The sequence below is a fragment of the Trichosurus vulpecula genome, chromosome 5 (genome assembly GCF_011100635.1).
Source record: "Trichosurus vulpecula isolate mTriVul1 chromosome 5, mTriVul1.pri, whole genome shotgun sequence".
NCBI lineage: Eukaryota > Metazoa > Chordata > Mammalia > Diprotodontia > Phalangeridae > Trichosurus > Trichosurus vulpecula.
In genome coordinates, this window is record NC_050577.1 from 62,663,115 (window position 1) to 62,675,357 (window position 12,243).

At 37.5% G+C, this 12,243-nt stretch overlaps 1 protein-coding gene across 1 annotated transcript in view; it reads left to right on the forward strand.

The window, feature by feature from the left end:
- The window catches only part of ARMC3 (armadillo repeat containing 3), a 137,969-nt gene that overhangs the window by 13,590 nt on the left and 112,136 nt on the right, over nucleotides 1-12,243 (forward strand). Inside the window, exon 3 of the mRNA XM_036761125.1 lies at nucleotides 2,666-2,783. Coding sequence (XP_036617020.1) covers nucleotides 2,666-2,783 — 118 coding nt within the window. The remainder of the gene's footprint in view (nucleotides 1-2,665; nucleotides 2,784-12,243) is intronic.

Below are 12,243 nucleotides of genomic sequence, written 5' to 3' on the forward strand. Positions count from 1 at the left end.
TAGCAAAGTGCAGTATTTCTCTACCTTTAACAGTTTCTTATACCACAATTTTCACATCCTTCCTTATTCTTCTCACTTATTTTTTAAATAAATTGAAACCATGTGGCTTCATACCTTTCTTTCCTCAACCATTAAAGTTAACTTTTTGAATGAATATGTGGTCCAAGTATAAATCACTGAAAAAAATAGTTGTTTTGCTCATCTGTATCTTACTTTAAACAAACCTAATATGGTGAAAGGCAGCTAGGTGGCACAGTGGATAGAGCGCTGTGCCTGGAGTTAGGAAGGCCTGAGTTCAAATCTAGCCTCAGATTCTTACTAGCTGTGTGACCCTTGGTGAGTTTCTTAACCTCTGTTTGCCTTAATACACTGGTGAAGGAAATAGCAAACTACTCCAGTGTCTTTGCCAAGAAACCCCCATGGACAGTATGGTCCACAGAGTCACAAAGAGTCAGATATGACTGAACTGAATAACACAACAAAAAAAAATTGGTGAAATCTTTATTATCAAGGATTCTATCAACCATAACTCTATTAGCCAGTACTTTTGTAATTATCCTTTGTGCTAAATGAGGACAGATGGACCAGATTCAGTCTTGGACATGTATTATCTACAGGGTTTATGGAAACCCAGAAAGTTTCCTCCCTGAGAATTATCTGAATTGGCTTGCTTCTCACATATTGGAGGCAGCTCATCTGCTGGCAACCAAAGTATCCAATTAGCATTTTGAGCATAAACATTTATTACAATACAAATAAGGACATAAATGGGACTTAAGTCCGAGTGCAGTAGTAAGGAACAGACTCACAGTATCAGTAAGGAAAGAAATCCCTGCCACATAGATAAAGAGTGAGAACTTCTTCACTGACCAAGTCTTTAGCATCCCCTCTCAGTCCTGGTCTTCCCTGCCTTTGGCTTCTTAGAACATTGCTGCCACCTTCACTCAACTGCCTAGCCCAGAAGAGTTATCATGACCCCCAAATATTGTGCCTTAGCTCAGGCAGAAATCCTGAGGGATCGATTGGATGGCCAGTGCTTTAGCTGTTGCCACACCTTGGTGTTGCTCCTAGGCCCTCACCATCCCAGCTGTACACAAGTGGCTCACCCCCTCCCAGCTCTCTCTGCTCTCTTCTAATCAGTGCTAATGCTCTATGCATGCCCCCATACCTCTGGTTCACAGCACTCTACAAAATACAGGTTTTACTCTTCTCCACTGTATCCGTCCTGTAGCCCCAAAGACTAGAGAAAGAGGAAAGATTAAAAGTCACTCTTCATGCCTGCAACATTCTCCACCCTCTTCCCTTTCCCCTCCTCTCCGCTCAAGAATTTGCTATTCTTGAAAACTAGACTGACTATATAGATACAGTCCATGGGTACATGTTACATAACATCTATTGAATTATGCCTCATATGCTTGTACATATGATATTATTATATATATGGTTACTTGGATCATATGCAGATGCCCATGGCATACAATAGCACATTGTGATGTTGCATACTAGACAGTAGAGTGTTAGTTGTGGAGTCAGGAAAGACATGAATTTGAATGTGGCCTCAGACAGCTATTAGGTGTGTCACCCTGAGCAAGTCATGTAACCTCTGTCCACCACACTTTCCTCATAAATAAAAATGAAGATAATAATAGCCCCTCCATTCTAGGGTTGTTAGGAGGACAAAATGAGAATACTATATGGAAAGCACTTTGCAAGCCTTAAAACACCGTGTAATAATAATTATTATTAATTTGCCAAACACATATGGAGGAGGACACACACACATGATAGCTATTTTTAAGTATTTGAAGGTGAAGAAGAGGGAAGAGCCAGGAACAATGGGTACAAGGTAGTTGCAGAGGGTTGCTGTAAAGGAAAACTTCCTGCCAGAGCTCTCTCAAAGTGAAATGGACTGCATCCAGAGGTGGTGGGGGCCCTCTCTTTGGGGGTCTTCAGGTAGACGCTGAAGATGACTCATTGGGCACGTAGGTGGCTTTTGTGTATAGGCTGAACTAGATGTTCTGAAGTGGCTTCTAGCTCTCAGATTCTGCGATTTCTGTGAAAGTGGATGGCCATTGATTGGGGAATGGCTGCACAAACTGGGGTGTATGAGTGCAATAAAATATCCCTGTGCAGGAAGTCATGACAAATAGGAGGAAATCAGAGAAATAGAGAAAGATTTTGCACGCTCCATTGCACAGTATAGTAAACAGAACCAAAAGGATAATATACAGAATTGCTATGATAATGTAAATAAAAAGAACAATGAATTCTGTGGAGCTGTAATAACCAATCTTGGTCTAAAGAACAGAAAATGAAACCTACCACCCTCCTCTTGGCAGAGAGGTGGGAAAACAAAAGGACAGAGTGCTTCATTATATCAAATGCAGTCATATGTTCATTATTTATGCTTAATTGTTTTTCTCTGTTACAAGGAAGGATTTAATTCTAGGGTAGAGATGTATACACACAAATACATGGAAATAATAATGATGTAAAACAATAAAATTGTTACTTTTTAAGCAGACAAAATTCACTCAAAGTGCCCACTGACTACTTCCTGTGAAGATTATAATCTGTCCTGTATTTCTGGAAAGCTTTAATTTTGTTCATAGGATACATTTTAAAAGTTTATTGGTTAGTAAAATATTACTATTTTTTATTTCAGTTTGATCCATTAACAATTGAAAGCAAAAAGGCAGCAACAGTGGTGTTAATGCTTAATTCCACAGAAGAAGAGATTTTGGCTAAAGCATGTGAAGCCATTTATAAATTCGCCTTAAAAGGTTTGTTTTTTCCTATCTTTCTGTTTTATAAGTTTTTTGAAGGATTTACAATATAAGCTCCATTTTTACCCCATGCCTAACTTACTCCTTGTCATATTAATTCTTTAAGGAGAATCAGGTTTCCTTCAACATATTACCTGAGATGATTAATGTGTCTCCCTAAGGGCCTAATAATTTAAAGTCAAGAAATAATTTATACATAATTGAATAAATATCAACAATTTTAAGTTCCTGATTATTTCCTCACAAAATGTTCCATATTAGAAAGTTGTTAGGTCTATACGATATAGAATTAACAAATCTAAGCAGTTGGTATAATTTCAATATTGAATAAAAAGCACTGACTTTTCATTATATTGTACAAAGTTTTTTTTTTTTTACTGAAATTAGTGTGTGAATGAATATTCTGTTACTGGATTCAGAATTTCATTTACTTTAAAAAACTTTACATCTAACATATGAAAACAAAAACTAATTTGCCATCTTCATCAGAAGCTTAGGTGAAAGCACATCCTAACTGCCCTGTTTAATAAAGGACACTACCATCTTTCCAGTCATCCAGGTCCTCACCCTTCACCTCATCTTTGACCATCCCATTTCCCTCACTCCCCAAATTCCATCATATGCCAATTTTTGCCAGTTTTGTCTCCATCCATTCATTTCTCGCTAGTTACATAACCTTTACCCTAGACTGGAGCCTCATCATCTCTCATTTGGACTATTATGAGAATTTCTTATTAGTTCCTCTGTTTTCCTAGTTTCTCTCCTTTCCACATCCTACAGCCAGTTGCTAAATTGATTCTCTTAAAGCACATATTACTCCCCTAAGGAAAGATCTTGTTTCTTTAGGATAAGATACAAAACTCTATGCCTCACATTTAAAAAAGCACACTTCAATATGGCTCCCACCAACCTTTCCAGTCTTACTTTGTCTTATTCCCCTTACCCTTCTAGTAAGTCTGACCTCGTAGCTAGTTTTCACACTTGGAATTCCACTGCCCATCTCTCTGTCTTTGCACAAAGGAATACATTTCTTCTTCCTAGAATCCCTGTCTTCAAAACACAGCTCAGGTGCCACCTCCTACAAAAGACTTTTCCTGATTTTCCAATGGTTAGTGCTATCTTCTATTGAAATTACTTTTTATTACTTTGTACGTATTTTGTATTGACTTACCTGTTTCCATGTTGTGTGGCCCCAGGAAAATGGAAGTTCCTTGAGGGCAGAGAGTTTTGTCTTTGTTTCCAAAGCGCTGAGCACAATTTCTTGCCCAAAGTGGTTCTTAATAAATTTGTGTTGGATTGAATTGGTGTTTTGTACTACGTGGTCTTTCTTGCATTCACATTTTAAGGCATTGTTTTAACTAGTATTAATCTTAATACATAAGAATTGTAGTCCTATTACAATGCCTCATTTTGGTATGTATTCTGTATCATCTTATAATGGATTCTATGTAATTGATTCTATTCTGTATTACTGCCACATTTTGTATGATTGCTCAAGCCATATTGCTAAATCCTTGAGTTGAGCTGAAGAATCCAACTCTTCCTCTGAGTCAACTTAAAGTTAGTTTAAAAGAAAGGTTGTTATCTCTCATGCCTGCATCCCCTAAAATACTTCATGGTTATGTGTTTGTTTAGCCCCACAAAATTACCACCCCCAAAAGGTATGTCTGTCCTTTCTTATCTTTGTGTAAAGGGAGTTTTTATCTCTTCCAAGAAGACAGTGAGTCTGTTAGCTGTGATCCCCTAGCAAAGACTACAAGCTACAGATAGGTCCCAGCAAATAATTAGCATTCCTTAATTGTTAGAGAGGAGTGTGATTAGCCTCACCTGAATGCCAGCACACCTTTTTCAGCTTAGCCAATTCTAATGTTCCTATCTCAACCCTACAACCTATCACCTTTTCTCCATGCCTACCAACACCCCTTTTTTGTTGTATATTAATAAAGAGGGTTCCCTCCTTCTCTGGGGAGTAGCTGGCTTTGCTGAGGTTGCCAGCCTGACCCTCACTGTTAACAGATATATGCACCACTGTTAATAAACTGATGTTGCTCAGAGTCTGTACCTCAGTCTTTTATTAAAACAAATTGAGACAGAGGTTACCCTTGGTTTTGGAACACAGGTGCTGGAGGATCAAAAAAAGTAGTAAAGAGCTTTGAATATAGGCCCAATGACAGATGGCAAGTCTGTCACATGAATACCAGGCAAGTTATAGCTGTAAAGGCTTATGGCCAGAAAGATGGAGACCAGTTGGCAAATTCTTTTTCCACCATAGTAACTATGATGAATATCTAGTGGAATACTCACACTGAGGAAAACATGTATCTTTGAAGTTTTGAGTTAAAGGTCAACAATATTTAAATGTTTATTGTATTAATTAATGTTCATTATACTGTATAATAACAGTAGTAATATCTAAAAATTGAGAAGATATCAAATGCTTAGAAAATATATTAGGCTTTAGTATTTTTTTTAAAAGTTAATCGAGAAATCAATACCTATTGACTCATATGCCTGCTTATCCATCTCTCCAAAGTCTTCATGGGAATAATCTACATACACATTTGGGACATCCTTGATGAAGGCTTGAGTGGGGAAGAGTGGATCACATCTTTATAATCACACAACTGACTGAAAGATACAGAGTATATGAGCTCCTGCTCTGCTTACTCTTTGTTGGCTATTTGATTCAGTTCAGCAAAATGTCACTTTAGGTTTTCTTCTCTAACAAGGTGGCTCTCAAGTGCGTATCAAAATTACACAACATTTCAGAAAAGATAAAATAACGGTAGAGATAATATTTAGGCACAAAATAAGGAGCTATGCTCCCTGTGCTCCACTGTCATGGAGGAGCCCCATCACAGAGTTTGAACCAGAGAAACATTCTTTGTAGATGGCAAGGCTGTCCAGATGCTCCAAATTGCATATATGACAATGCTTTAATTGCATCAACTCTCAAAACATTGTGGAGCCTCCCAAATGAGATCCATAATCTCGCCAAATAGTTTAGCCTATTTGTGAAAGAAAAAACAAGTTCATAAAAAGCAATTATTGCTGAAACTATGATATATAGTTGAATAGGCAACCTATTAGCTTGTCCGTCAGTTTCTGTATCTTGCAAATGGGCAATCATCGGGTCCAAAATTCAATAAGAGAAAAGCAGGCTGGATAGTCTTTGGGAAATTGCATGTTCTTTTAGTGACCCCGACCTTCTCCCTGACTCAGAGGCCCATCTTTTAAATATCAGCATTCTTTTTTATATTTTTCTTTTAAATATCAACATTCTTGCAGTGTTATTGCATGATCAAAAGTCATGAAACACTACTCCAAAGAATTGAAACTGAGGGTCACCTAAAGGGCATTGAAGAGGCCCATGGTATGAATGAGCAGACTGCAACATATTATAAATAGAGAATCATGGAAAAAGTAGTTTAAGAAACATCACTAAAAGTCCATGAGCAAAAAAGATATGACTAATCATACAAGGAGAGCAAAAGATGTTCTGGGCTGACCCTAACTCATGCAACTCCTCTGAGAGTTTAGGTTCAAACAAAATGAGAAACCCGTAGGTCATTCAACAGTGAAAAAAGGAGCTTTACTAATCATAACAGAAGAAGCTTATTCAACCAGCATAGACATTCAGTATACCATGAGTTGATTCAGTTGAGTGAAGCCCCCTCTGAGCTGCCCATCATAGTCAAGCTCCTTGTGGCTGCTTTGAATTTAGACAACTAGGAAGTTGTGTCAGCTGCCTGACGCTTTAACATACTGAGACAACCAAGATTCAATGATGGTTTCACTATCTTTTAAGGAAAGAAAGCCTAAGGTGCGTGGGAGTAAAGGTTAGGATATTGCTCTGATCACAAAAAGTAACAGACAAACTGGCTTTTTTAGTATGGTTGTGATTCCTTTAAAACTTGAGGAGGACATGGATAAGAGTTGCTTGGCTTGAGCAGGCAAGGATGGTTGTGATATATATCACTGCAGGGAATTCCCACATTGATGAGGCCACAGATCCCTCTAATTATTTTATTTTCTTTTAAAAAAAATTTACTCTCTCTTTTGTTACACTTTGAGTTCTGAGCTGTCTCCTTCCATCCTAACACCATACTAGAAAAGGCCAACATTTGACACAGATACGCGCACAAATATGTGTAAAATCATTCAGTATCAACTTCCATATATCAGTTCTTTCTCTGCAAGTAGGTAGCATCTTCCTTCACAAGTCCTTTGTAGTTGATTTGAATGTTCATATTACTTAGAATAGCTTAGTCCTCCATAGTAACTCTTTGAACAATTTTGCTGTTAACTCCATTCAGTGTTCTTTTGGTTCTGCTTGTTTCAGTGTGCATTATTTCATGCAAGTCTTTTCGTGTTTTTTGAAAATCAACCTGCTCATCGGTAGTAGTCCATCACAACCATGTACCACAACTTATCTAGCTACTCCCCAATTGATGGGCATCCCCTCAATTTCCAGTTCTTTGCTGCTACAAAGAGAGTTGCTATAAATATTCTAGAACATATAGTTTCTTTTCCTTTTCCCCTAATCAACTGGGGAAACAGATAAAGTGGTATTGCTGGGTCAAAGGATTTATAACTCTTTGGGTATAATTCCAGATTGTTTTCCAAAATGGTTGGATCAGTTCACAGTTCCACCAACAGTGTATTAGTGTCCCAGTTTTTCCACGTCCCCTCCTCTGCTATCATTTTAACCAATTTTATAGGTGTGAGAGAAGTTGTTTTAATTAGCATTTCTTTAATCAATAATAATTTAGAGTATTTTTTCATATAACTACATCTAGTTTTCATTTCTTCATCAGAAAACTGTTTGTTCATATCCTTTGACCATTTATCAATTGGGGAATGATTCATATTCTTATAAATTTGACAAAGTTCTCTACACATTTGAGATATGAAGCCCTTATCTGAGAAACTGTCTATAAAATCCGCACCCCCCCAATTTTCTCCTTTCCATCTAATCTTGACTACATTGGTTTTATTTGCACAAAACATTTTAATTTTATGTAATGAAAATTACCCATTTTATATTCTACAATGTTCTCTGTCTCTTGTTTATTCATAAATTATTCTCCTACTCATAAATCTGATAGATAATAGGTTCCATAGAAATGATAGTTGAATTTATGGGAACTCATGAGATCACCAAGTGAAAAAATATAGAGGGAGAAGATTAGAGTGCCCAAGATAGAACTTTGTGGGGGAAGCAGGGGCCCATAGTTAGTGAGTATAACTTCCAAAAAGAGTTAGTGTAAACACTCCAAACAATACAACTTTAAAATAATAGTACTTGATTGTTATGGGGAACTATGCTTTTAAGTAATCTAAGATGAGATAATCAAGTTTCCCATGAAATGACGTTTCTTGTTGCCTTTGGATACTCAATGAAATGAACTTTTTTGCCTTCTTTACTTGTCTCCAAGGAGAATCTGTGAGCCATCCTTCCATTCAGTAATAACTTACATATGTCTTCTGCTGTCACTTAATTCTTCCCAGAGTTTCTCATTTAGAGCAATGGTCTTCAGATTAGGCATTGTATCTATATATGTATTGATATGATAGGGGTAAACTATATAAGTAGATGTTCTCCTGGATCACTGTATCGTAGTAGTGGAAGGGTTGTATTATTCAGTGAAACTGTGAGCTAGGCCATGCAGGGTTATCCAAGATGGAGAGGTCATAGTAGAGAGTTCTGACAAAAGGTTGGAGAAGGAAATGGCAAACCACTCCACTATCTTTGCCAAGAAAACCCCATGGACAGGATTAAAATGATAAAAGAGATGATATCAGAAAATGGGCCCTTCGGGTCAGAAGGTCCACCACGCTACTGGGGAAGAGTGGAGGACGAGCACAAGTAGCCCCAGTATTAATCAACTGGCTGGGCCAAAGCCAAGAGGAAGCTGAGCTGCGGATGTGTCTGGCGATGAAAGGAACGCCTGATGCTATAAAAATCAGTATCTAGAGTATAAGGAATCTAGAGTATAAGGTCTGTGAATCAAGGGCAACTGGATGTGGTCAAGCAGGAGATGGAAAGACTAAACATCAACATCTTGGGTGTCGGTGAACTTAAATGGATGGGCATGGGTAAGTTTAATACAGGTGATCACTACATATACCACTGTGGCTAAGAATTTGTTAGAAGAAATTGAGTGGCCCAGATAGTCAATAAAAGAGTGAAAAAAGCGGTACTGGGGTATAATCTCAAAAATGACAGAATGGTAATTGTTTGAATCCAAGGCAGACTGTTCAACAGCACAGTAATATAAGTCAGTGCTCCAATCACTGATGCCAAAGAAGCCAAGGTTAATCAATTTCATGAAGACCTATAATATGTTGTAGAATAACACCAAAAATGTCACATTCATCATAGGAGACTGGCATGCTAAAATAGGAAATCAAAAGATAATTGAATAACAAGTAAATTTGGCCTGGCACAAAACTAAACAGGGCAGAGACTAGTTTTGTCACGGTAACTCACTGATCACAGCAAATATTCTTTTTCAACAACACAAAAGGTTTCTCTACACATAGATATCAACAAATAGTCAGTATTGAAATCAGATTGATTATATACTTTGCAGGCAAAGGTGGAGAAACTCTATACAGTCAGTTAAAATTAGATCTGGAGCTAACTTGGGCTCAGATCATGAACTTCATATTGCAAAATTTAGACTAAATTGAAGAAAGTAGGGTCAATCATCAGACTGTATAGGTATGACCTAAATAACATCCCTTATGAATATGAAGTGGAAGTGATGAATAGATTTAAGGAATTAGATCTGGTAGATATATGTACCTGAAGAACTGTGAACAGATGGTTGCAATATTGATAGGAGGCAGCAAAAAAAAATCCATTCCAAAGAAAAAGAAGAGCAAGAAAGCAAAATGGCTGCTTGGTGAGGCTTTACAAATAACTGCAGAAAGAAGAAACAGGAAAGGAGAAAGGGATAGATATACCCAACTGAATGCAAAATTCCAGAGAATAGCAAGGAGAGATGAGAAGGTTTTCTTAAGTGAGCAATGCAAATAAGTAGAAGAAAACAATAGAATGAGAAAGATGAGAACTCTTCAAAAAATTAGGGATATCAAGGGGATGTTTTATATAAAAATGGAAATGATAAAAGACAAAAATGGTGGAGACTTAACAGAAGCAAAAGAGATTAAGAAGAGATGCCAAGAATATACAGAAGAACTATATAAGCAAAATCTTAATATCACCATAACCATGATGGTGTGATTACTGCTCTAGAGCTAGACATCCTGGGGAATTAAGTCAACTGGACCTTAGAAAACATTGCTAACAATAAAGCTAATGGAGGTGATGGAATTCCAGCTGAGCTATATAAAATCTTAAAAGATGATGCTGCACACAATATGTCAGCAAATGTAGAAAACTCAACAGTGGCCACTGGATTGGAAAATATTAGTTTATGTCCCAATCCTAAAGAAGGACAATGCCAAGGAATGTTGAAATTACTAATCAATTTTACACACCAGCAAGGTTATGCTCAAAATTATGCAAGCTAGGCTTCAGCAGTATGTGAACTGAGAATTACCAGAAGAGCAGGCTGGTTTTCGAAGAGGCAAAGGAATTAGAGACCAAATTGCCAGTGTTGACTGGATTATGGAGAAAGCAAGGGAATTCCAGAAAAAAAACATCTATTTCTGCTTCATGGACTATATTAAAGCCTTTGAATGTGTGGATCAGAACAAAGTGTAGCAAGTCCTCAAAAGATGGGATTACCAGATCATCTTACTTGTCTCCTAAGGAACCTGTATGTAGGTCAAGAAGCAATAGTTATAAATAAACTTGGAACAACTGATTGGTTTAAGATTAGGAAAGGAGTATGATAAGGCTGTGTGTTGTTGCCTTATTTATTTAATTTATATACAGAGTACATCATGCAAAATACCAAGCTGGATGAATCAAAAGCCAGAATTAAGATTTCTGGGAGAAATATCAATGATCTAGGTAGAGATTATATCACTCTGATGGCAGAAAATGAGGAAGAATTAAGAAGCCTCTTAATGAAGGTGGAAGAGTAGAGTGTAAAAGCTGGCTTGAAGCTTAACATTAAAAAAATAAGATTATGGCAACTGGTCCCATCACTTCCTGACAAACAGGTGGATAAGAAATAGAAGGAGTGTCAGATTTTGTATTGTCGGGCTCAAAGATCACTGCAGAAAGCTGCCATAGCCATGAAATTAAAAAAGAAAACACTTGTTCCTTGGAAGGAAATCTATGGCAAATATGGACAGCACACTAAAAAGCAGAAATATCACCTTGCCAACAAAGTTCCATATAGTCAAAGCATGTATGGCTGTGAGAGTTGGACTATAAGGAAAGCTGAGCAACACAGAATCGACATTTTTGAATTATGGAGCTGGAGAAGACTTTTGAGAATCCCTCAGACAGCAAGAAGATCAAATCAGTCAATACTTAAAGAAATCAATTCAGGCTGTTCACTGGAAGGTCAAGTACTGAAGCTGAAACTTAAAAACATAAGGATAAGATGGGACACAATGGAAAAGACCCTGATGTTCAGAAAGATTGAGGGCAAAAAAGGAAAAAGGGACATCGGAGGATGAGAAGGATAGATTGTGTCATAGAAGCAACAAAGGTGAGCTGGACAGACTTTGGGAGATAGTAGAGGATGCAAGGCCCTGGTGTGCTATGGTCCATGGGGTCATTAAGAGTCTGACAATGGAACAACAAATCCAGGAAGATGGGTTGCATCCCCCCTTCCTCATAGTAGCCAGTAGTGCTCCAACACAGCTCCACCCTCTCACCATTACCACCCTCTCACCATTACCATCCAGCAGTCCCCAAGCCCCTTTACTTCCACTATGCTTCTAATCACCTAGGTTGTCTCCTCAGTCTCCCATTGCAAAGCCTTGCTGATTCTATGCCTCTCCTCTCATATCTATCCGTTTTTGTTCCTCTCGCATAGCAAATCTTGTTTGGCCCTCGTCATCTTTCTCTGGAGTATTATTATGGTTCCCTAATGTTCTCTCTTCTTTCAAGTCTTTCCCCAATCCAATCCATCCTCCACACAGCTGTCCGATTAATGATCTTTATGCATAGGTCTGATCACGCCATTCACCTAATCAGGGATCTCCAGTAGCTCCTTACTGACTCTAATTTAAACAATTGTTTCATCTTTAGCCGATCCTTTTAAAAATTATTTTTGTGTAACTTTTATAATCAGCATAATTGTATAATAGTGTCTAAATTTATATACATATATGTAGGTTATACATAGAGTATATTCTCAAATTAATTTTTTTTTACTAATGGGGGTATGTGGTCAAAACAGTTTAGAGACCACTGATTTAGAGTACAGGAATTAACTTGATGTTTATAGATGATCTAAAATCTTGTCTAAAATCTTTTCCTCCCTTTTCCCCATGACCACTATAGACAGTCACATAGAATTGGGGG